The sequence below is a fragment of the Euprymna scolopes genome, chromosome 11 (genome assembly GCF_053919585.1).
Source record: "Euprymna scolopes isolate OS-2025 chromosome 11, ASM5391958v1, whole genome shotgun sequence".
In the NCBI taxonomy this organism is placed as follows: domain Eukaryota; kingdom Metazoa; phylum Mollusca; class Cephalopoda; order Sepiida; family Sepiolidae; genus Euprymna; species Euprymna scolopes.
In genome coordinates, this window is record NC_136492.1 from 18,582,699 (window position 1) to 18,609,697 (window position 26,999).

General features: G+C 35.4%; 1 protein-coding gene across 3 annotated transcripts in view; it reads right to left on the minus strand.

Moving 5' to 3' along the window:
• Positions 1-26,999, minus strand: part of LOC145287785 (uncharacterized) — a 475,330-nt gene that overhangs the window by 17,224 nt on the left and 431,107 nt on the right. For all 3 annotated transcript variants that reach the window (XM_080135611.1, XM_080135612.1, XM_080135610.1), the window contains 3 exons: positions 9,305-9,412; positions 7,830-7,939; positions 935-1,049 (listed from right to left, as the gene is read on the minus strand). In XM_080135611.1, coding sequence (XP_079991737.1) covers positions 935-1,049; positions 7,830-7,939; positions 9,305-9,412 — 333 coding nt within the window. The remainder of the gene's footprint in view (positions 1-934; positions 1,050-7,829; positions 7,940-9,304; positions 9,413-26,999) is intronic.

Below are 26,999 nucleotides of genomic sequence, written 5' to 3' on the forward strand. Positions count from 1 at the left end.
ATATTTCATGTTCTGCAACATTTGATTGTCTTCTGCTTCAAACACGCATAATCTTTTTGAATTACATTGAATAAAGTTCGGTTTTACTATAAATCGAATTGTGTTCCTTTAAATGTTATTTATAAGTAAATAATGAACATATTTTAGTCTTTAAAATCCATGAAATAATGAAATGTTTAATTACTTTTAATGCATAAACACACAACTTTTCGATTTTGAATTCTTTTTTTTTTTTTATTAATATTGAATAAGTTTCAATACAAGTCACCGTGTTCCTTATTCTTCTCCTTTTTAATGCAATTTTTAAATTTTCTTATGTTTTTTGTAAAAATTTTGGATTCATTATTGACACTCTGATTGTTCAACAAATCCTGCTTGCTAGGACCCCAGTGATGATGTCATTTTTCAGCTCACAAATGACATGTATTATGAAGGCCACGACTCAACTGAGTACTGAACCTCAGTCTCCTGTCCCATTAATGAGAACTTTAATAATAATGGTTAATTAACTTTTTAAAAAAAATTTACAGAAATGACTGAATTCAGTATTCAGCATCATCATCATTTACTCCTGGTGTTATGGATCCGTCTGATTATCTCACAACATTTTGATCCATCCTCCATGTTATCTGGCATTATGACTCTTCTTCTGAGAGTTGCTTGATACAGATTCTGTATGGTCTCCCCACTGAGTCACATCCTTGTTTTAGCATCCACAACAGAACATCAGTGATGATTTTTTTCATCCTTAGCCTTCCTAGCAGTGTCTGGTTCTCTCTTTCATAAAATTGCTTTCATCAGATAGACTCCAAAAATATCTTTGCAAATTCATTATTTCTGAACTCATCCAGTTGAACAATTTCTACACTTGTCATATTTTTAATGCTAAATTTTATTGAAAGAAAAAAACAAAAAAAACAACAAAAAAACTTACCTCTTCATTAAGGTACATAAGTAATAGTGCCGCAATCTCACTCATACCTTGGCAATATCCGACTTCTGTGTTATACATGGAGTACGCAGAAAGGACATTAAATAATGCCTGTTGCCTGAAAATAGAATAAAAACAAAAAAAATGTAAAGAAAAACAAAACACTTCCAAATATTAGAAAAAGTACATAGATGTTGCCAAACGTGCTGCAAAGAAGGTGGGCTCCTTCTACTGGACTAAAAAACTTCTCATACCTGACAGTATCCTATATCTCGCTCCTGGACAGGGTTCAAAAGAGAGTCGCCAACCTGATAGGTCCTGAACTGTCATCTAGGCTTCAGCCTCTGTCCCATCGACGAGATGTTGCATCCCTCTGCCTGTTTTACAAATACTTTAATGGTGAATGCTCTGACGAACTGTAAACACTTGTACCTCTCCGACGTAACTACCTCCGACAAACCCGACAAGCTAGTAAGACTCATCCCTTTACAGTAGAGATCCCTAGGTGCAAGAAAGCCTTTTACTCCAATAGTTTCTTCCCCAGAACTGCAGGTCTTTGGAACTCCCTTCCGGGATTCTGCTTTCACAACTGTACTGATATGCAGAAGTTCAAGTGTAATGTGAACAAACATCTTTCTACTCATGTCCCTTCATAATGACCCAGCTAATTAAGTCTCTGATAGTAGGCCCCTGCTTCAAAGTGGAATTATGCCTTGTTTAGGGTGAAAATTGAATTAAAAAAAAAAAAAAATCTCTATAAAGCTACTATTCGCCTATGCATGGAGTATTGCTGCTACATCAGAACTGTCTCATCAACAGATTTTATACACACAGCTTTAATTAAACTATATCAACATTTTTATTTGGAAACTGTCTGGTAAGTTTTCTTCAGTATATAAAGGAGGGTATTGATGGCATTTAAATATTCATTTAAATATCAGACTCCTTAAAAAAAAAATTCAACACTTAATTACAACACCAACAAATAGTAATCAACTCGAACATGGTAGTTATATATATTAAAAAATAGCTTTATTTAACACAGTAGTTTTTTTTATATATATCGTGTGGAGTATTAACTCTCTTTTACATGATCATCTATAATATAAGTCTCAACTGTCTGTTTAAATGTATGTATGTATGTATGTTTGTATATCTGCCCAAAACTTTTGACAGAGGGGACGGATTTTTACAAGATCGGTATCGTTTTGAAGCTCGACCCTTCAGACGACAATTATTGAAAAATTGGGTAAAAACATTAATTCCTTCACCCGCAACTGGGCACATTTCTATGGAGAGGGGTCGCTTTTTTCGCCAATATTTTCGAAAGTTATCCCCTCTTTTCGATTGACTTCTGGTTTTGCGATGGGTGCAACAGCAAGGACGTTACTTTTTTTTTTTTTTTATTATTTCATGTTCTTTTCCTCCTTCACGGTACGGGTTCGAGCCTGCCTGCCTGCCTACTACCACTTTTTTTTTTTTTTTTTGCTCAACACACCTCCAAACACCCGGGTAATACTGGGCACCCAGGCAAGTCCATTATAAAATTAGGAAGGCTTATGTTCATCAATGTGGAATCAAAAATCCATTATATTTTTTCATTAAAATAGGCTTAAAAATGTTTTGATGTAGATGACTACATATAAATTCATGTGCATATTTCCTAGTAAATAATTTTTACATCTTTCGATGAGTCAGGAAGGCTGATCTCACTAAAACCCACTTTATTTTTCTCACGTGCTGTATTCATAATCAAAACTCCAACAGTCTTAGTTTGTACAAATTAGCCCCTGTACAATTTACATGATCTAGAGGCAACGCATGCAGTGAACATTCCAATCTGTTTGCGTGGGCGAATTCGTGTTTCCCCAATCTGGCATCCATTTCAAAACTTAAACTAATTTCCATCGAGTTATTTCCCTTTGAACATTCACGGCGAATCTGTTTGTTAAATAACGATTTGCTACAAGTTCAGAATGTGACGAATTTCATTCAAGAGAGAAAATTTTATAACTATTAGATAAAAGAAAATGAGAAGTCGTGGTTGGCATTTTCTGGCTGGTGCCCTCTCCTCTATGGCACGTTTCAAATTTCAAATACGATATGTTAACCCTTTACCATTAAATTGTACTTTTAACTTTTAAGTCACCTTTCAAAGAAAAAAAAAAAGTTTTTTTTGTTTTTTTATATACGTTTTTATTTACGTTTAAACCATGACCAAACTCAAAGAAAACCAACCTGCCTCCTCCTTTGAGGCTTGCATTTACGAATATCCGTGGGCTTAGAACTAACTTAGATTATGTTGAATCATTTCTCCTTGTAAACACCCCGGATATCTTAGCACTAAGTGAAACTAACCTACACTCCTCCATTCCCTCTAACCACTTTAACATGCCTGGTTATCTCCCACTCTACCGTAAGGACTCGGACAGACATATGCATGGGCTTTGAGTCTATATTCGTAACACCCTCCCCCTGACTAGAGAAACAAAACTAGAATCAGACGACCAGGCCTTTATGTGCTTCAGGCTAAACATGCAACATAATATTAGCTACTTGTATTTTCTCTACCGCTCTCCCTCAACCCTGGACTGTACCCTAATAAACAAAGTCTCTGACAGCATAGATACAGCACTCTCCTTCGATACTAGCGCACAAGTACATGTATTTGGTGACTTCAATGTCCACCACAGTAACTGGCTTGGATTCTCTAATCACACAGACGTAGCTGGTAGCACAACACATAGCTTTTCTATATCTCATTCCCTATCTCAGATGGTTACATTTCCGACACGTTACCCAGACCAGCAAGATCAACATGCCTCCCTTCTAGATCTATTTCTGACAACAGTTCCCGATAATTGTACAACAAATGCCCACAACCCACTCGGGAATGCTGATCATGCTGTGATAATGGTAGAAATCACCCTAAATTCTTGCCCTAAAACTGAAGACCCATTGCTTAAAACAATGAGGTATTACAAAAAGGCTGACTGGGAAGCCATCAGGGAACTCATCAGAGATGCCTCATGGCAAAATATCTTTTCTCTTCGAGTGGAACAGTGTGCAAATGAGACCAGTGAATGGCTCAAAACTGCAATCGAAGCACATGTCCTCATGCGTAAATTCTACAGCAAGCCCCACTCTCCCCAATCGTTTACTTCTGCTTGTGCAGCTGTCATTGCTCAAAGGCAGCATGCTTTCCGCAGATTCAACTGACAAAAGTTCAGCACCAACAGACAGAAGTTTAAAGAAGCTAGAAGTAATTGTAAGAGATTAATAGTGACAGCTAAGACAGATTACACTGAAACTGCCAGAAAACTCATCGAAGCACAGAAATTAGGAACCCGTGATTTTTCGAAAATCTACAACATTGTAGTAAATAAATGGGCAGTCCACGATTCTCCCACTATCAAACAATCATGAGGTTGCTTGCACGGCAACCAACAAGGCTAATCTGCTTGCCAGTCAGTTTGCCTCAAACTCCACCTTGGACCCGGCACACCACTCCCTCCCTGACTTTCCTTTGCAGACAGATGCCACACTAGAAGATTTGAAAATCACCCCTTCTCAGGTACATGGTATCATAAAAAACCTAGACACCTCAAAAGCATGTGGACCCGATCTCATCCCGGCTGTGCTATTAAAAAAATGCTCTGCTGAGGTTGTTCCAGTTCTCTCCAAACTTTACAATAAATGCCTTAACGAATCTTGCTTCCCTGACTGCTGGAAAACCGCTTTTCTGTGGTACCAGTCTTTAAGAATTCTGGTGAAAGAACTGACCCATTAAATTATCACCCGCTTTTCACCAAAATATTTGAATTCTTAATTAATCAAGCCCTAGTCCAACACCTAACAGCTACTAAACTCCTGACCAACAAACAATATGGATTTAGGCAAGCCTGTTCCACAGCAGATATCTTAACTGTAATCTCTGAACGTATATACCGTTCACTGGACAAAACAGAGGAGGGTAGAGCGGTAGTCCTTGATATATCTAAGGCTTTTGACAGGGTATGGCACGATGGTCTTCTAAGGAAAATTAGATCATATGGTATCACTAGGAGAATACATAATGTAATTAAATCCTTCTTAAGTAAAAGAAAAATCCAAGTTGTCCTCGATGGTTGTACATCTAAACAATATGATATAAACGAGGGAGTACCTCAGGGGTCTATCCTTGGACACTTTATTATTCTTGATATTCATAAATGACCTCTCTGATAAAATTGTTTCGGAGATGGGTATATTTGCTGATGACACCACTCTCTATAACAGGCATGAGGGGAAAACAAATGAACACATATCTAAGGAAATGGCAGAAACACTAGAGGATGACCTCCAATCTGTAGTGGAATGGGGACAAAAATGGATGGTCACATTTAATGCTGGCAAGACTAAGCTTGTTTCCTTCAATAACTACAAGAAACCTTCTCCACCACCAATAGCAATGGCCAAGAACACATTACTTGAAAGTATTTCCTTTAAACCCCTAGGCCTAACGTTTACAAGGAACATGAACTGGAATAGATACATTGAGAGCAATGCCAAGGCTGCTGCAAAGAAGGTGGGCTCTCTCTACTGTGCTAGAAAACTACTTATGCCTGAAAGTATCCTGTATCTCTATAAGGCCACCATTCGCCCATATATGGAGTACTGTTGTCACATTTGGGCTAGCGCATCTGCTACTTGTCTCTCACTCCTGGACAGGGTTCAAAGGAGAGTCGTCAACCTGATAGGTCCTGAACTGTCATCTAGGCTTCAGCCTCTGTCCCACCGACGAAATGTTGCATCTCTGTCTGTTCTACAAGTACTTTAATGGTGAATGCTTTGACGAACTACAAGCACTTGTACCTCCTCGACGTGACTACCTGCGACAAACCTGACAAGCAACTAAGTCCCACCCTTTTACAGTAGAGATCCCTAGGTGTAAGAAAGCCTTTTACTCCAATAGTTTCTTCCCCAGAACTGCAAGACTTTGGAACTCCCTTCCGGAATTCTGCTTTCACAACTATACTGATATGCAGAAGTTCAAGTGTAATGTGAACAAACATCTTGCTACTCATCTCCCTTCATAATGCCCCTACAACTTATGTCCCCGATAGTAGCCCTCTACTTCAAAGTGGCACTGTGCCTTGTTTGAGGTGAAATTTGATTTTAAAAAAATAAAAATATATATATCAAGAATAATGATATATATATTTATAAAACTATTTCTTCATCTAGCTAGACAGAGGGGGTCAGAAGATCAACAACTACAAGAGGATCACGGCCCACACATGGGAAAGCGACAATCAGAGAATGAAGACCAGCAACTATACACACGTATGTATAAAAGAGACTTTATTTGATTTTTCGGTTAACCTGAAATATCACTTACTCTTATGGCTTGTCAGCCGAACGGATCTTCAAAATACAGATCTGTGCATGGTTCAACATTTTAGTGATTTTTTTTTCTTTATCCCCTTCCTTTGAGTCAAGAATAACAAATTTATGATTAAATAATTTATTTATTGCTTAAAAAAAATTCTGGCGGTAAAGGATTAAAAATGGCAGGCACCTATGGGGTCTTCAGATACAAAACTTATGATTTGTGATGCTTTGCACGTGGACATCTATAAATATAAAAGCGAAAATGTATGTGTGTATGTATGTATGTTCGCATTTTTTGTATGTCCAAGAAAGGCTTCTTTCCGAGAAGCGATTGGTCGACTCACTTCTTAAAACTTTTTATATCACGTCTAAATGATAATATCTATGAGTTAACCAGGGTCGCCTGTTTATTTAATTTGCTTGACTTTGAAAAGATAAATATTCAACATTTTTCGCTCGCCGCATGTGGATTAGGCTTTTTCGCATAATAAAAGTGGTACTAATTCTGGCGGTATTTTTCCAGTCGGTTGCGATCACCAGAAATGTCCAAAAGCAATCAGTTTTGATCAATATGGAGTTTCTTCTTATATCAGACAATTGCTATTCAATTTGGACAATCCCCTCTATATGGGGAGCTGCCCCCCCCCAACATCTTGGTGAAACAAAAAAAAATAAAATAAAAAAAGCGTTCCCACAGTAAATAAAATACTACCCCGCAGTCAAAGTTGACCTCATTAACTCATTAAAACGGGCAGCTGCCAATTCTAAATAGTTAAATAAATTCAAACGTGTTTCCGTTAGTATTTCGTGGTGGCCCAGTGGTTAACGTCGCATGTTTTGTTTCACATTTTAATTTCCAACTTCGACTTAAGGGTTCGGGTCCGATCCTTCATACTTACCTACCAAAACTTTTTATTTTATTTTACCCCCCCCCCCCCCCGACACAAACACCCGGGTGACCACACACACACACACTTTCAAACACCCGGGCAACGCCGCTTACCCCCCCCGCTAATCTCTTGATAAAAACCATATACTTTCGTAATCAAAACCAGTCTTTGTAATCACATCCTAATTGATTTAACATCTATTTTATATGCCGGCTTTTAAAAATTGATTTCCAAATCAATCTATCACTAGTCAGGTCTCTATTTTTCCCTTAACCTTCACCTGTGCATTGACCCTGTTACTTTAACTGTTCTATAACTACTAACTCTCAGCCATTCTTTCAAGGTGACCAAACTATCTAAGTCTCCTGTTCTTCACACATCTTCCTATACTACTCATTTTTTTTTTTTAATCTTTCTCTGAGGTCACCAGATCTAAGTGTATAAAAGTCTTATAGTATACATCCATCATATTAGTCTCATACCATTTCTTTCCATGCAACGCATACCCTCAACCCTAATTGGCCAGGTTTCACTTCCAGTAGAATTTAAAGAATTTGAGATGCTATAAAGATTTGTTTTTTTTATTTTTTTATGTTGTCCACAGGAAGAAGAAGAAAAGAAAAAACAGAACTTACTTTACTCCGTATCTGTCTCGAAACATAATATTATTGCGGTATGTCCGATTCACGTCCAGGTCAATTTGCTTGATGTAAGGCGAAATTTTTCTTGCCCGCATTTTCATTTTCTGGAAGAAAAAAGAAAATTTAATCAACATTTACAGGCTTTTGTTTTTTTTTTTTATTTAAATAAAACCATATTAGGTTTTTTAACCTTTTATCCATAAAGACATTATTATTTTAAAGAGCCCAGATGATTTCATGGGTAATCTCTTATCTAAATATTTTTCTCATTGTAGGTCTGCCATTTCTAGCATTGAATCTATGCAGGCCAATAAACATGCAGCATTGCATATGTTTTCGTTAGATTTTTGTCTAAAAACAGTTTAAGATATCAATATTATATACCATTAAAATCTTCGATTCTTGTCCAGAATTTGCCCAATATTAACAAATAAAATTTAAATACCTGTAACAAAGCGAAAATATCATATTCCAAAAATTATGTAAATTGATTAATTAGTTTTATTTTTATAAACAAAATCATTTTTAAGTGGTTAATTGGGAATTCATAGGCATTACACAACAAAAAATCTCAAGTTTTGAATTATTGTTGAGTTATCTCTCTTGTTCTTGGAAAGTTTTTTTTTTCAAAATGGCGGGTAAGACAGTCACTCCTCCGATACTCATAAAATTTGATTTTTTTGTGTAAAAATAAAACTACTTGATCAATTTACGCAAGTTTTGGAATACGCTATTTTCGTTTCGAAACAAGTGTATGCATCATACAATTTTTTTCTTCATTTTCGTTTTTTAATATAGGAGAAATTCTGGATAAGAATCCAATCTTCATTTTTTTATGATGGTTTTATGTCTCCACTAGACATAATCACAGATTTGATCCGGGTGAAGGCTGGTTTTACAGAGATTGTTGTGTAAATGTAAACAGACACCTTGCTGCTCAACTCCCTACAGTATCCTGTACAATACCTTATTTCTGCAGGTTAGTACAGTCAAGGAAGCAGGAAAACTGAAGGAAATTCCAAAGTCGGGCAGTCCAAGGGAAGAGATTATTAAAGTAGAAGGCTCTTCTACATTTTCGAGTCTTTCACAATTTTATTTTTAATGTTGTTTAGGTAAGAAAACTCCAGTTCACATAGGTCTGAAATTGAGAACTGCGGTTTTTGATAGCTTTTTTACTTAGAGTTGGAATTGAGCGGTGTCATCATGATTAATGAATTAAAATGAAATGGCTTCTAGCTATTATCTTGTTGCAGCACACCAGTAATCATTCTGTAGCACACTAATGTATTTGGGAACCACTGGTCTAGTCAAAACTCTAAAACCGAATAGTTGGTTATGGCGAAGTATGGCGATGGAGCATGCTAACAAATGTTGCGTTTTAGAAAAAAAAATTTTTAATTTTTAAATAAAGACCTCCCTTTTTTCAAGGTAAATAAAGACAGAAAAAAAAAATTAAAAGGGAAACAAACCGGATAAATCTTTTCTTGTTCTGACTTGACTTTTTTAATATCCAAAAGCCGACCCCAGACTTCACCACGCAGACTTTCTGGGATTCCCTTGTATATTCGGCGGTTCATCTAAAATGAAAAAAAAAAAAAAAAAAATCAATTAGATAAATAAGACAAGACTTAAAAAAAAACAAATGCAATAAAAAAAGAAAAAAATGAACCCCATTGAATTTTAGCTTAAATATTTCAAACAAACTGTTTTGTATGGTATATAGTGGTACCCTACGCCAGTAATTAGAAACTATGTTAACTAGTATAAATTTTGGCAAGGATTATATAAGTACATGTCAGGATAACCTGGCAGCAAACAGAAATAGGCCCAGTTGCAGGTAGCATGTTTAAACAGGACGTCAAAATTTAGCTTCCTAGAAAAAAAATGGTGCTAAAGATGCAGGTGTTGATACTAGGGTTGGATCAAATACAATTGTATTTGTATTTCAATTGTATTTAAATACAATTTTAATGTAATTGTATTTGTATTTGTATTTTAACATCACAAGAAAAAGTAATTTGTATTTGTATTTGTATTATGGCATCCAGGAAAATAGTATTTTGTATTTGTATTTATATTTGAGAGAGAGAGAGAGAGAGAGAGAGAGAGAGAGAGAGAAGGAAACTTTCAGAGCTCTAATGATAATAAAATGCAATGAGGATATGATATAGAATGTAATGTCAAATTTGGAAGGAAATATTTCTTTTCTTTTTCTTCTTTTTTTTGTGCATATTTTCAGATTTTTTTTATTACTTTGAAAAAAAAAAAAAGTACTTATATTTGTTTTTGTTTAAATCAGTTATTGTATTTTTATTTGTATTTTGAGATTGAGGAATAAAAGTATTTGTATTTGTATTTTTAGACTTAGGAATAAAAGTATTTGTATTTGTATTTCTGGTAACCTAAACGAAAGTATTTGTATTTGTATTTCAATTGTTAAAAGTCAGTATTTGATCCAACCCTAGTTGATACATAGGTTATGACATCATGCCTCTGAGGAGAGAAATAAAAGGATTTTTAAGTCAGAGTCTGAAAGCAAGACAAGCGACATGCATCTTTCAATGTAGAGAGACTCTAAACAAATGCCACCTCAATGTCTGCCCATCTGTGTCTCAATTCCCAAGTAGGACAAGAAGGAATCATTTTCAACCTGGGTGGTCTCCCCCCCCCCTCTGCAAACAAACTCTTTCTCTAATAAAACCTTTGAAATCTCAACAAGTCTCCATTGTGTTTCCATGCACAAGTATAATATATATTTTCACATCATATATATATATATATATATATATATATATATATACAGGGTGTCCGTAAAGTTACTATACAGTCTTATTGTTTTATTGTATTATATTTGTATTAATAGTTAATATTTTTTTTTTTTTACAGGTTTATTTAATCAAGCATGCCACGTAAGACTGTATAGTAACTTTACGGACACCCTGTATATATATAAAACTTTATTCATCTAGCTAGAAAGAGGAAGCCAGAAGATCAAGAACTACAAGAGGATCAAGGCCCACACATGGGAAAGTGACAATCAGAGAACGAAGACCAGCAACTACGCACATGTATGTATGTATAGAAGACACTTTATTTGATTTATCCGTTTACCTGATTGCTCACTGGCAAAAACACACGTACGTACAAAAAGTATGCGTTCACGTAAACGACAATGTGCTTCCTCTCGTTTCAACGTTTAAATTGCTGCACATAAACATATTCATAAAACTTACTATGTATAAGTTGTTCATGTTACCGACTGTGGCAAAAAAAAAAAAAAAAAAATTACAAATAGTAATGAAAATAATAGTCGATAGTTTTTAATTTTTATTTGCCGGCATATCTTTCAACTTATACAGAAAAAGAAATTTATTTTTAGTTGCAAGGTAGACAAGCTTTATTATATTCAATTAAAGTAGGAGTTATCTTCCTTTATGATTTTTTAAATGATTATTTGGTACTCATGCAGAGACTGATCCATACTGAAATAATAACGTTATTTAAAAAGCCATTCTTAACATGGGGTGTTTTGTACCTATTCTGTACTTTAACATTACAACTGAAAAAAAAAATATATCATAAAACTTTAATTAAACGTGAAAATATGATTTAAAAAATAGCGCGGATCACTCTGCATTAGCACCGATTATTTAAGTATGTTTCACATTAGCAATCGTATCAGACAGGCAAAGTAATTTTTTAAATAAATTGTAGCTAAGTACATTATTATATTGCCAATAACATGGGACAACAATAACAAATAGAAATTGGCTATTCAAGAGGCAAAATTTGATTTGTCTGCTGTTTGTGTCTTCTTTTTAATTATTTCTTTTTCTATTTACATACATTGTTTTTTTTCTTTACTCATTTTCTTTTTTTTTTTCCTATCTATAACTGTACACATACATGTGTCTTAGTAGCTAAACTTACCCATCATTACCCAGGAAGCAGCGATGCTATTTGAGTTTTTCATTTCTATTTGCCTGCACATTTTTTAAACATACAAAAAAAAATAAAAATAAAAAAAAAAAGGTAAAATTTTTGTCATAAGGAAGACAATTCTTTATAATTTAAAAAAAAAAAAAAAAGATGAGTAATTCCCATTGCTGACCTCCTCTGCCACCTCAAATCAAAATTTAAAAATATTATCAGCTCTTTGAATCAACTGTTTTGGGTAGGATTCCAACTGCTATTTTCAGGCCAGAGGAACACATGGCCGAAACGTGGTGATTTGGTTGGTTGGTTGGTTGGTTGGTTGTTTTTGTTTTATGGCATATCAACCCTTTTCGGGTTATTTAATGCCGAATCCAAAGATTTTGAAAAATTTTTTTAATAGAATATATTTGTTGTTTTCGCGTCGGTTTCTATTTAACTCATAGTTGGGACCCTAACAGGTACTACCACTCCGGGTCAGAGTGGACCTGGGAGCAATGGTAATTAAAAGGTTGCCCCACACTCCCCAAAGCCCACAAGCTGGGGCCTCACCACTGGATATAGTTTAAGGTCATATCCAGGACCCCCATTGAGGGACTTTCACCCTCTGCAGGGGGGCAGTCGGCGTATTCTAATGCCCCACCGACAGGGCCCCGAAACGTGGTGAAACAACAACAATTATGAAGATGAGGATAACAGTCCGCAAAAAATTAAATAACTATCAGGGCGTCATCTTGTCTGCGGAGTTCAATAAACTTGCCAGCAACACTCCCCCTTATCTGTCACCATTTATTTATCTCACTTTCTCATAATTTTTTGGAGATCCAGGATTTGTAAGTAAAGGGGGGGGTAATCCTATAGTATCATATGCATCAACACACGCGAGTTGCTCTTTCTTTCTCCCTTCCCCTGTGCGTATAGATGGTCCCCTCTGCCACAGAATGCATGTAGGTAGGTACTACATGCAGACAGATAAGTGGTTAAATACTGGTGGACATTAAATAAGACAATCTTGTATAAAGACTAAAGATAGTAATGATCATGCACATTAATATATTTGTTTTTCAACCTTCAAATACGCATACATTGACAGAATGAGTGGTTATGTTGATACCAGTTTAAAATGATTGATTATTTAATTTTAATCATATTGAAATACTATTAAAATTAAATAATCAATCAGTTTGAACAGTTTTTGGTATGAATGCCAAAAACTGTTCAAACTGATAAATATTCATTATATATCACAAGTCATTATTCCAAAACCAGAAGAGGCCTTTAATTCACATTCATAGTATTCTATTTATATTTTTATGTAGTATGTCGTACACGTTTTTCATTGAATAGCGGAAGTCCACCACATAACTCATCAGAGCCATATGTGTGATCCTCGTAAAAATAGTTGGAGAGTTTTTTTTTTATTTTAATTTTTTTTTACCTTGGAATAAAAAGAAAGGATATGGTCTAGAATAAATGTTGATAAAAGGTAATGGAGGTATTTAAAGTTTGCAAAATCATAAAAATAAAAAATAAACTTTAATTTTTTTTTCCATATTGGAAAAAGTTTTATGCTTTAAGTTCCTGATATTTTCAAATATTTATTCATAGAGTTTGGTTTGGTTGTTTTTTTTTTTGTTTTTTGTTTTTTTACAGTATATCAACCCTTTTCGGGTTATTTAATGACGAGTCCAGTAATTTTGGAAAAAGTTTTTATTCTTCAAGTTCTTTATATTTTCAAATATTTATTCATAGTGTTTGGTTTGATTGTTTTATTGAAGAAAATTGCTATTTAGAATTCTTTGAGAGGCGTAATTTATTTATTTATTTATTTACAAACTGTTATCCTCATCTTCATAATTGATGTTGTTTCACAACGTTTCGGTCAACTATTCCTCTGGCCTTTGTCAGGTGGTTAACTGCGATGGGATAGGAATGCTGAATATCTCAACTGTATCTTTGGTAAATACTGCCTTCCATAGTTGTCTTACCACGTTTTGGCCAGTTAATCCTCTGGCTGACTTTAGGTAGCATTGAAACCGCTATCCTCAGACAATGCTTACGTGGAACTGAAGGCCAGAGGAATAGTTGGCTGAAGTGTCATAAAACAACAACTATAAAGAAAAGGATAGTAGTCCGCAAATAAATAAAGAAAATTGTTGTTTTTGACTTTGCAGAACATGATTGAGTTTTAAAAAGGGGAAAGGAAAAAACCAATAACATCAATGTTTGGAGCATTTTTGTTCAAGAAACCAGTATCTTTAGACAGGCTGATATGGTAGCATCAGATGCACTAACATGTGTAATCACTCGGAGCAATGGTAACTAAGGAGCAACTCTACATTCCCACAGCTTCAAATGGGGCCTCACCACTGGATGTCAAGGTCATACCAAGTACCACTCCCTTGAAGTGATCCCTATTCTTAAATACACGTTTGAATTTTGTTTAGATCTCAGTTTTCTTTTGTTAATTTTCTGATTCCAGAACATAATTATAAAGTATTCATTTCATAATCCAAAACATTCAGTTGCCTGAGAATAGCAACGGGGCAATCACAAGTTACTATGACCAGGTGAGTCTACAAAACTGATCCAATCATCTGTTAATGTGAAGAAGATGACCGTACGACGCAACATTGCATTGTCTGCCTTCTACTGCCCAAGTGGTGCAGCTTAAAAGATCTTACAGAAGGCAAAAATAATGCAAACAACTGGGGGGAAAAAAAGTGGGAAACACATGCTTCAACGACATGTAAAGAAGAAGAAAACCAACTTTGAAGATCAAAAAAGTTGTTATGAAGAGATAGTGCTACAAAACTGATCCAACCATCTGTGAATGTGGAGAGGGGGGGGGCATAGAATGCAACACTTGTTTGGGTTTTGTTTGCGACATCATCACTAGAAGATTTCTGTACAAGACCAATGGGCTCCGTCTATCTGATTTGGTTGATGATTAGAGAATGGCCCTTCCCCGCTTTCCCACTAACATGGAAATCTTCCCTTCTAATGCCCCCACTCCAAAAAAAAAAAATAAATAAAACCGCTTTCAGTAGACAGGCTACGCAAATTTGCGTAGCCTGTCTACTGAAAGCGGTTTTATTTTTTTTTTATTAACAATTTGAAGTTATTTTGGAGTGGAATTTGAAGCTTATGTTTTATAATTATAAAAATATTAAATATATTAAATTATATGTTTATTAATAAACAGATTCACTGGACCTATATAGTTATTTTTTACTGGACTCATTATATAAACAAAGAAAATGTCTCCCGGCAAATGCTTACTTTGGGCTATTACCTTGTGATGTGGATTACTCAAAATACAGATTGGATCACTTTACCTCACTGCTATCAAAGACATTCACTTCAGATTTCATCATGCAATTTGGATGTGAATTTTTATATCCTTTTCATTAACTTCCCTTCTGATATTTAAATACTTAAAAAAACTTAATTGTGATTTTCCATATCTCACTGACTTTAGCAAATAAGGTGGAAACTATTATAATTATTTGCTAATATTTTCTCCTCTGGAGAGTTGGTAGACATTGAAATCTTATAGGATAAGAAGTTATAATATTTCATATGTATTCTTTGCCTTACACAGAATAATAAAAATCTTTTGATTTGAAATTTAAACATTTCACGTCATAAATTTTTAAGTTTACTGAATGACTAAAATTATATATATATTAAATTCATTTATACAAACAAACGGCTACATATATGCATACACGTTTCTGTAATTTCCTGTTTCAGAAAATCACATCGTCACGATATCCTTAGCCTGACGATGTGATTTTTCTGAAATGGAAAATTACAGAAACATGTATGCACATATGTAGTCGTTTGTTTGCATAAATGAATTTAATATAATATGCTCTGTTAACTCATTGAGCACTTTTTTTGATAGACGCTTATTGTTTCAGTCGATGTAGTTCTAGGAAATTAAATCAAACTACCATTATATATATATATATATATATATATATATATATAATCCTTAATTGTTGTGTTCTGTCATTTTTGCTGTCGGTGTGCTTCACTTGGTTATTCCATGATGGTGCTGATCTGGGTCAAAAACAACATGTTAACTTATACAGCCATAACATCTCACAGCCGACACATTTTCATTTTTATTGATATGTTACAGGAATATGGGGAAACACTGCCAGTTTTATAGAGTCATAAGATTCTGTATAGAAGATTCCCTCGAATTTAGTACTCTTGACTTGTAACATAATACTATACAAATACTAAAAAATAGTGCTGCACATTAAAATAGCGTTGGAATTCTGTTCCATTGTTTATTCAATATCCATTAATATTACAAAGAAAATTTGCATAAAGCTGCATGGAACTAAAAACTCAGATCGTACAGGAGAAAACATGTCTCTACCGAACTGTTCAGATTGCTTTCAAAGGAACATATGACTTGGCTGGAACAAACAGCAATCGTACAAGGCAAAAATCAATATTCTTGTAAATATATCTAAAAATAAGCAAGCAGCGACTGCATGGGAAATAGGCAATGAAATCAGTGGTTGAAAAAGCTGTAGCAAAGCCAAGCTAAAGGCTATCAATCAAAAGAAGAGAATTAGTAAAAAAAAAAAAAAAAAAAAAAACAACAAAACTTTTAAGACTTTCAATTGAAGAGAAACCCACACAAAGAACAGAAACTCAACATCAAGAGGGGAATTTTCGGCTTGGACAAACTAGTAGCTGCAAAGAAGTAAACGACCTGCGCTTGTTGAATCACATTCACCTTTTGTGTAAAATAATTTCCAACAAATTTTATTCCTGTCCAGAATTCAATCTAATTAGAAAACAAAAATACAGAAAAATATTATGTACTCATCATAGATCAAAAATGCCATATTCCAAAAATCATGTAAATCGATTAAATATTTATTTTCTTACGAAGAAAATCAAATTTTATGAGTAAACAAGGATAATATGTCTCAATCCACCATATTTAACCAAGGAAGATAACTCAATTCGAACTACAGAAACAAAAATCGAGGTCAGAATCAGCCTAGTAATGCCTCTCGATTTACTATTAATCATTAAAAGTCGTTTAAAAATAGTTGATTTTCTATATAAAAAAATTACTTGATCAATTTATATGATTTTTGGAATATGACATGTTAATTCAATGATAGGTATGTACATCATAAAGATTTTTCTATATATTTTAATTCTTATTTTTTTTTTAATTTTTTTTTTTTATTCTTTTTTTTAATTAGGTTGAATTCTGGACAAGAACCAAAATTTTTAATTAAAAAATATTGTCTTTCAAAAATTCCAAACATTTCTATTTATACCCTGAACGCTTTGCTTACCCCAGCCATCTCGCAACTAAATTGCCACACACCCATAAAATTATTAACTATCTCGCCAGCAGCAACAACCCTAAACATTTTTTATATCAATAAATACATGTTGATGCGCCTACAAAATCAGAAAACAACACAGCACCTATGACTTTCGGAATTTTTTTTTTTTTCATGCTCAAATGCAAAAGTATGATACAAGCTGCCAGCATTAGTTGTCAGCTGCTGAGATGCGACATCCTTTAAAAACCTTCATGCTTCCTGAACTGCATCAAAATTACTTCTGATGTCTAGAAGTTCCCATCACTTTTGGAAACATTTTTTAACACTGAAAATTTCTTAAACAAAGGAAAAATTGATCCCATCTAGCAAAATTTGGTGAGACTCCCTCCATGCATGCACGTTTATGCACTTTTGATAAGTTGTAGCGCACTTGCGCATTATATATAACCAAGCTTTACGTCTGTTAAAAACGGGCAAAAGTTATAGCCCGTTGACTAAGAATAAGTACTTTATGCCAAATTTATGGTTAACGATGGATAAATTTGTACTTATTTTTTTTTAGTAAATACTAATCCTTGACTGTGTATTGAATGGATACCATAATACTTAGTTTGCTGCACCTTATCATAAAGGGTCATACAAAATTTTAGCAGATCAGTCTAGTAATTTCGTGAAAACCTGGAACAGACAAAGAGAACTATAGATGATTCCATTATTGGTTTTATTAAAAAGTAGATTTAATTCAAAATTTTAAAAGATATGCTTCTTTTTAATTTACGCTTTTTATGTTCTATAATGAAACCCTAAACCAACAATCTACATTTTCAGGATTATTTTCAAGTGTAATGCACCTGCACTATATATATATATATATATATATATATATATATATATATATGTATAGATAAAATAGACAAAAGTTATAGCCTGTTGATTTAGAATGAGTGTTTTATGTCTAATTGATGGTTAAATATGATTAAAATTATACTGATATTTTTTTTTTTAAATACAAATCTATATTAACTTTGCATCGAATGGATACCATAACACTTGGTTCACTGTACCTTATCATAAAAAAGTAGATTCAAACAACATTTTTTTTTATGTTTCCTTTAATGTATGCTTCATATAGTCTTTAACGAAACCCTAAACCAACTATCCGCATTCTCACATTATTCATGATTATTTTTAAGTGTTAAGAGTTATGGTTCTTGTCCAAAATTTACCCTATATTAAAAACAAAAATAGAGAAAAATCTGCATGATGTACATACCCGTGACAAAACAGAAAATATCATATTCCAAAAATCACGAAAATTGATCAAGTAGTTTTATTTTTAAATACGAAAATCAAACTTTATGAGTAACATAAGAACGGCTGTCTTGTCTGCCATATTGAAAATAATTTATAAGAAGAAAAAAAAAAAAAGAGGATAACTCAATTTAAATTTTTAAGATTTATACTGTAATGCCTACGAATTTCCATTAATTGCTTAAAAATGATTTCCTTTATAAAAATAAAATTACCTGATCAATTTATGTGATTTTTAGAATATGATATTTTTGTTTTGTCACAGTTACGTACATCAGATTTTTCTTTTTTTTTTTTTTTTAATATAAGGGGAATTAGAGTTATTTATCTAATATCTACAGGTTTTGTTAATTCTTGTTAAGTAAAAAAAAAAAAAAAAAAAAAAAAAAGAAAGTATTTCATTTAATATACATACGGTTTTTCTCTGCAACAATGCACCATGATGTCAATACATGCACATGATAAATGCACCATGATGTCAACACAAGCACATGCGAATGGTATAAAAGAAAAAAATCTTTGCATTAGCGTTTGCAACTGTTTTTACCATGGAACAACTATATGTTTCGGAATTCTTGAGATGAGAATAGATAATCTGTATTATTTGAACTCTTCAAACTACTGTCCTTATTTTCAGTCTTATTCACACAACGTTTCAGCAGATATAATATTCGGCCCTTTTCAGGTGTATCTCCTTGAACTCAGGAATTTTGTCCAGAATTTAAAACGGAGCCCTTTGTTTAATCCAAAAAGGTAGTATGCTCTCGTTCTGTCAGCCATGACCGGGTAAAAGTCTCAATTTGCAATTATATTTTTACTATCAACCACACTGAGGATTGAACCCCTAATCTCGAAAAGAATGTCACTAAAAATTAAATTTTACTCGGTGCTTTATCAGTGTAGAGAACCAAGTGTTGATTTTATAAAATTATTTTTTATATACAACGTCTTGAATTGAAGTTTAAAATGCAAAAGTCGAGTATCATGGTTCAACTGTGCTCTAAACAGAAACATTCATTTCGAACGCACCCCTGTCATATCAAACAACCCGTTGTTGATTTTATGCACCAAGCCCATCTGGTTGTGTGGTTATAAAAATTCTCAAATACGTTTGTAATATTAGGCTGTATAAGGTTGTTAACTTTGGTCACAATCCGACTGTTCGATCTTTAAATGGATGTTTTCAATTATCGATTTTCAATACTTATCAAAAGCATTTCCCATACAAAATCTATCTAAGGACACTCCCAGACACATTTATGTGAAATTTAAAAAAAAATCAGCCAAGCTGTTCTGGAGACCATAGGGAATGAACTCACACACAGACAAACTGCCTTTTATATATCTCTCTAAAAGTGACCATATCCAGCTGAGGAATATTCTCTTTTTTATTTTTTTTTTACAAGGGACGCCGGGGGGGGGGGGGGGGGGGGGAGTCACCACTTATCAAGGCCCGGAAGCCACTCAGGGATAAGGGTTATTGTAAGTACAGTACGTTAGTGTGGATATTTAATAAAGTGTCTACTTAAGGGGGCGGTTCATCAGGAATTTGTTTATGTTGGACTTGAAGACATCCAAGTTGTAGTAAGGTGGGAAGCAGGCAGACGGAACAGAGTTCCACAGGCGTGCAGTTCTAAGAAAGAAGCTTTGTTCATGGAATCCACGTTTTGATTTAGGCACAGATAAAGAGTGGGAGAAATTTTTCACAGTGGATTCAGCTAGACGGGTGTTTTTCGTGAAAGATTGGCAAGGGGGGACCAGAGACTGGAGTTCAGACGAGCACCTGCCATGGAAATAACGATAAAACAAAGATAGGCTCGCAACGTCTCTTCTGTGGGAGAGAGGTTGCAGGGAAGAGAAAAGGGCATCCCCCACTAAGCCACAAAGTCTATTTTGTACTCTGTCAAGGCAGGATAGGCTGTTTTTAGTAGCTCCTGCCCAGATATGGTAGCAGTATTCCATCCTTGGACGTACTTGGCTTTTATATAGATAGAGAATTGCATCAGTAGTGAGATATCTTCTGGAGCAATAGAAGGATCCCACCATCTTTCCAGTGACCTTGGCAACAGACTTGATGTACGTGTTCCATTTCAAATCAGGAGTGAAAGTCAAGCCCAGAAGCTTATCAAAACATGGGGCTTCTCCTAGATGAGAACCATCCATTTCAATTGATGCCAGATGGGGATCAGAGCGTTGATGATGTAAAGATAGGAGTTTGGTTTTAGATGCATTAAAGGTAACCAGCCACGTCTTCCTCCACTGAACCACTCGTTCGAGATCAGAGGAGAGAGAATCAGAGAGAGCTTTGTCATTTACAGCCTTTGATGTGTTGCCGTAGATGGTCGTGTCATCAGTATAGATGTCAACGAATGATTTAAATGTGTGTTTAGGGAGATCATCGATGTAGATCAGGAAGAGAGTTGGGCCCAAGATGGACCCTTGAGGGACTCCAGCTTTAATACTGCAGGCCTCTGATTTTTGTCCATCAACCACTACTCTTATGAGCCTATCAGAGAGAAATGATTTAATGATAGAGAGAAAATTTCCAGTTATACTGTAGCTGGAGATCTTGTGAAGTAGGCCTTTATGCCATACCTTGTCGAAGGCCTTTGATATGTCAAGAGCAATTGTCCTAGAAAGGAAGCCTTTGTCAAGAGATTCACTAATCCTATGAGATATAACCGTTAGTACATCTGCGGTAGATCTTGCAGAACGGAAACCATATTGCGTGTCACTAAGAAGATTATTTCTGCTGAGGTGGTTGACTATTTCTCTATTTAATATGGATTCTAGCAACTTACTCATGACACACAGGAGACTTATTGGTCAGTACTGAGAGGGAGATGACTTTTCACCTGGGTTCTTAAATACAGGGCATACTGATGAGGATTTCCAGAGTGTTGGAAAGCACTTCTCCTTAAGGCAATGCTTAAATAGTTTCGTAAGTATGGGAGCAAGTTCTGATTGAAGCATTTTTAACACTATAATTGGGATGCCGTCAGGGCCAGTTGCTTTACTGGAATCAAGGTTCTTGATTAGCTTGGTGTCCTCATGCACAGATATTTGTATGTTACCTTGCGTGTTCTGTGTTATAGGAGGAAATATGGGGAGTTGATGGCCTTCGTCGCATAGGGTAGAATTAGCTGCAAAGTTCTTGGCAAATAGTTAGGCCTTGTCTGAAGCTGACGAGATGACCTCTGGTCCGTTTATAATGGTTGGGATAGAATGCACACTCCTGTTCAGGATCCTATTTGTTATTTACCAAAACTGGTGGAAACCAAGCCGCTGATCAGCTACTTTGGATTTAACAGACTGAGCATATAGCTCTCTTGCATTTTTTATTACTCTTTTACAGTGGGCTGGCAGTCCTGAAAGCAGTTTTAGTCTCAATGCATCTATTATGTTGCTAGCTATGGAAAAAGTGATTTCTGTGCGCAATAGCAGCAGCACATTCTCGGGAGAACCATGGCTGGCTGTTAGGTTTTTGTTGGAATTTTTTAGATGGTATGAATCTGTCTATGCCTACAATTAACCATTCGGTCAGGTCTGATACTATGGAGGACACATACTTTTTAAACATGGAATGCAGAGGTAGATCAGATATAAATGTACGGAAGCTATCCCAGTCAGCCATGGAGTATCGGTATACAGTACGGTGGAGGGGTACGTCTGGGGACTTATTACATTTCATTTTTATCCTAATTGATACAAAGGAGTGGTCGGAGGATCCTAGAGGAGAAAGAACAGAACATGAACATAGCTCAGGGGAAGTTGAGAGAAAAAGGTCTACGAGGCTTGCATATTGTCCTGTAGTATCGGGCACACAGGTGGGCTCGTGAACAATCTGAGTAAGGTCATAAGCAATGGCAAAATTATGACAGAACCTCCCCCTCATCGTCCATCTTATTTGAGTGGGGTAGCCATTCCACATTATGTACGTTGAAGTTACCACAGATGTGGATGTTAGCCGAGGGATGTGCAGACAGGATGTGGTCTATTTTCTCAGATATGCTCTTAAAGATAGTAACTCCGCTGTTGTAGGGCCGATAGAGGGCAAATATAAATGTAGTGGTGTAAGCAAGTGCAATTCGGAAGCACATATAAGGTAAATTAGGATCTTCTCTAGAGATATCCCTGCCACATGGGAAGCCATCTTTAATGTAGGCACATATTCCATGCCCATGGCAATCTTGGGGGTCAGATTTAGATGGTTAAGTTAGAGTATACGTTAATTATGAACTCATCTAGGGAAGTGGTCGGCCCTATTCCAGTTTCGCTTAGAAAGAATATGTCTGGTGTCGTCTCCTGTAATTGGGTTTCAACCTCTGGAAGGTTGGAACAGAGACCCCTGATGTTGGAGAAGGAGACATTGTAGTAGGGGTCTACGTTGGAAGATGGGGTTCTAGGTTTATTCGAGTTTTTTTTCTGGAGATGTTTCATGTTGAGGTTTTGGGATTTGTGGAACAGGTCGGCATACTTGGTTAGAGCAGTACAGAGAGGGAAAGTAAGAGAGAAAAAGACAGAAATTCCCCCCCCCCAAATTCCTATCAATTTTTTGGTCTACAGACTTGAAACTTGAAATATAGGGAATTTAGACCTGTGGAACAAATTCAGTTTGGTATTTAGCCAGTAAAAACAACTACTAAGAGGTCAAAATAAAAAAATTTGGTACTTGGCAAGCATAAGTCGACTTAAAACGTTTGTGAATGTGTGATATTATGATCTGGGAAGTATACGCAAACTTCTTGAGGAATCTAACCAACGCAAGAAGCCTGATGCAAAAAACCTTTCATGGACATACACAAACGCTCACACCCATTTTGCCTTTTATATATTAGACTAGTTGGAGTGCACGGCATTGCCCGGGTGTTTGGAAGTATGTGTTGAGGAAAAAAAAAGTGGTAGTAGGAAGGCAGACCCGAACATGTGACACGAAGGTGGAAAAGAAAGTGGAAGAAAAGCTGACATGTTACCGCTACGCTATAACGCCAAAGGAAGTGAAAGGCATTCAAATTTAGCAATGTCAATCAAAAGTTGACTTGCAGAATTGAAGGAGTTCACACAGGTGCAGAAATGAACATCTGGCTTTCGGCCGTTTTATTTATTTGTTTCCCAACGATGTTGGGGAAAACCAGCTCTCCACAAAAAGGGAGAACTCTTGCAGTTCAAATCAATAGCAATTGTCTGAAGGGTTTCCCCTACATTAATCAAAGCTGATTGCCTTTCTGGACGTCCCGGCCGGAAGGCTAGGGAGTTGCATTTGCTTCAATCACTTTCGCTTTATTTATACGAGAAAGATAAACAAACACGGGGAACCAGGGAATTTTTTTAAAGTTGATTAAAATAAATGTAGAGACGACGTTCGTTTGCAAATCGTAGATATTATAATCTAGGGAGTATATAAAAAGTTCTAAAAAATAGTAACGTAATCGAGAACCCCCCCCCAAAAAAAAAGCCTTTCGTGGACATACAAAAACACATACGCCCATTTTGCCTTTTATATATATATAAATTATTCCCATACTGCATTAAATTTTATACTAGGTGGGTTTAACTAACTTCCTTCTAAGGAGGAAGTTTCATGGGAGCATGAAATTCACAAGTGCATCCAGCTGCATGTATATCCCCATTAGAGGAAATGACAATGCTAGGTTTTTGCAGTTCTTGCCGTCCTCCTACATACAGCGCCTGGTATTCCCAAACGGGAATTGAGCCAGGCTCAACATTGCATCACTTTGGTGATCAAATGATTCAATTTGGTCTTTAGCCAGTAAAAAACAACCAGTGTATCAACATGATAATGCTACGTGTGCAACATATGTTTCTTTATTTACTCCCCACATTTCTTCTGTCTATAATTTATACTTCGTCCTATAAAGGTAGAGGGTTTCCCCTTTTCCCTCCATATGTGATCAGCCATACCCAACTTTTCAACAGCTCAATGTATTACGACTTTCTGATGTTCTTCTAACCTTATGTTTAATGGGCATGTCTTACCTTTAAATAGTTTTTTTTTCACACTTATGAAACGTTACGAGAGCAATACTGACGACGACAGCAGTAGATGCGATAAAAAAATTTTGACCTGTTGATGTCATAATCTATAAGATTGCCAATTATTTTGCTTTTTTAAATTTATTGGTAAATCTATTATATAAAGGGAAAAATGGGCGCGAACGTTTGCGTATGTCCACAAAATGCTTTTTTGGTGGGGTTCTCGCATTGATTAAATTTCGGGAGAAGTTTTCCTGTACTTCTGATTGTAATATCTCAGATTTGCAAACGGACATCGTCTCTATCTTTCTTTTGATAGAGTTAAACAAAATTCCCACCCACTGTACCGTTGTGTCGGCTCTTTGTTTATCTTTTTCGTAGAAATAAAGCGAAACTATTGGAATGCAACCGTCTGGCCTTTAGGCTGAGTAAGTAGTATCTGTTCTGTAATTGTATCTTGGCCAATGTAGGGGAAACCCTCCATACTGAGACAATTACTATTTATTTGGATATTACCAGAGTGCCCCCTTTTTGGGGAGCTGCTCCCCCCCCCCCACATTAAAAACGACCTTGTGTCTAATTTGCTTTCGTGGGAGCTTTAAAAGCTATGCCATCTTTTGTTTTCGGTTAACTATGTTAAATTTGAACACTTTACATTTCCGGTTACGTCATGGAATAGCTGCAAGATTTTCTTTCACTTTTTTTTCCATCTTCGCGTCATGGGTTCAAGCCTGCCTGTTTACTACCACTTTTTTTTTTTTTTTTTTTTTTTGCTCAACACACACCTACAAACATCCGGGCAATGCTGGGCACCCAGGTTAGTAAACAAATAAATCTACAAATAATAAATTCTGTTTAACACAGAAATGGGACCCTCAATGCCTCCGTTTTTAATCTCTAAAGATAAAGGATACCCCTGTAGGGGATGCTGCGCGTGTAATTTTGAGGCAAGGGTTGCGCAATCGCCAACCACACTTTTCCTGAATCGGCACTGCTTGAGTCCACTGGCAAAGAGAAGTCTAGGACAACTCAAAACAATGCTGAGGTAAGCGGAAAACACATACATCCCTGGAAGTCCCAAATGGTTACCCATTTAGTACTAACCAGGTTCAACGTTGCTTAACTTCGGTGATTCAGTGGAAACCGGTGTGGCAACATGATTATGCTGTATATGGTACACTCACAGTTGATGTCATTTTGGGTTAGAGTGGGATTAAGAGCAATGACAACTATGGGGTGACTTCACTCTGCAAAGGCCCCACCCCACTCCCTCCAAAATAATGATGTGCCACAACTGGAGGCAGTTTCCTGTCACAGCTAAGACATTTTTCTAGAAAAGTCTAAAGAGTTGCGTTTCTTTTAAGCATCTTATACTCTGCCAAAACGTTGTTTGAAAAACAACCAAAATAAGAACAGCAGTGGGAATAACACAAATAATAACCACATAAACAAATGAAATAATAACCCATACCAATTCGATGAAAAATAAGTCTTGACTTCAATGAATTTTGGGTAGACTCTGGAGATTTTTTTGTTTTTTTTTGTTTTGTTATTAAACCTTAAAAAAAAAAAAAAGAAAAAAAAAAGTGCTTGTCCAGAATTTCTCCCACGTAAAAAAAAAAAATACAGAAAAGTTGATGTTTCTGAATTTTTTAGATGAGGATTGGTTATTCTTATTATTTGGATTCTTCAGACTACTGTTCTCATTTTGAGTGTTATTCTCACAACGTTTCAGTTGATGTAACCTCCGACCTTCTCCAGGTGTATCTTTTTAAACTTGAGAATGTTTCCATCAAATGCATTCGGAATTCCGTCCAAATTCCCGAATTCGACAAAAATATCCCTGAATTTGACAAGATACAGTTGAAGAAAGTTAAAGGTTATGATTGAAACATTGTGAAAATGACACTCACGATAAGAACGGCCGTCCGATGGATCCAAATTATATGGAATTTTAGATTAGGATCGATAATTTGTATTATTTGGATTATTCAGACTACTATTCTCATCTTGAATGTTATTTGCACAACGTTTCAATCAATGTAACCTCCAGCCTTCTCTAGGTGTATCTTGTCAAACTCCGGAACCTTTCTGTCAAACTTTAGAATCTGCATGAACTTTTAGCATGGATAAAATACTTGGTAAAATTCAGTTGTAAATTAGACTTATTAGAGACTGAAGTTAGAAGTCCAATCCTCAGTGCAGGCGACACTCAAAATGCAATTGCAAATTATTTAGGACTTCTACATAGTCATCGCTGATGGAACGAGAATATGCTACCTCTGTGGATTAAATAAAGGGTTGCATTTGAAATTCCATACGGATTCCAGAGTTTGACAGAAAGATTCACTAGTTCGACACAATACGCCTAAAGAAGTTACATCAGCCAAAATGTCATGTGAATGACACTCAACATGAAAACAGTAGTCCGAAGAATCCAAATAATACGAAATCTGTATGGTGTACGTACTTGTGATGGAAAGAAAATATTGTACACCAAAAATCATGTAAATTGATCAAGTAGTTTTATTTTAAAACGAGAAAATCAAATTTTGGTACTAAACTAACAATGATGATCCATCAATGGAAAGCG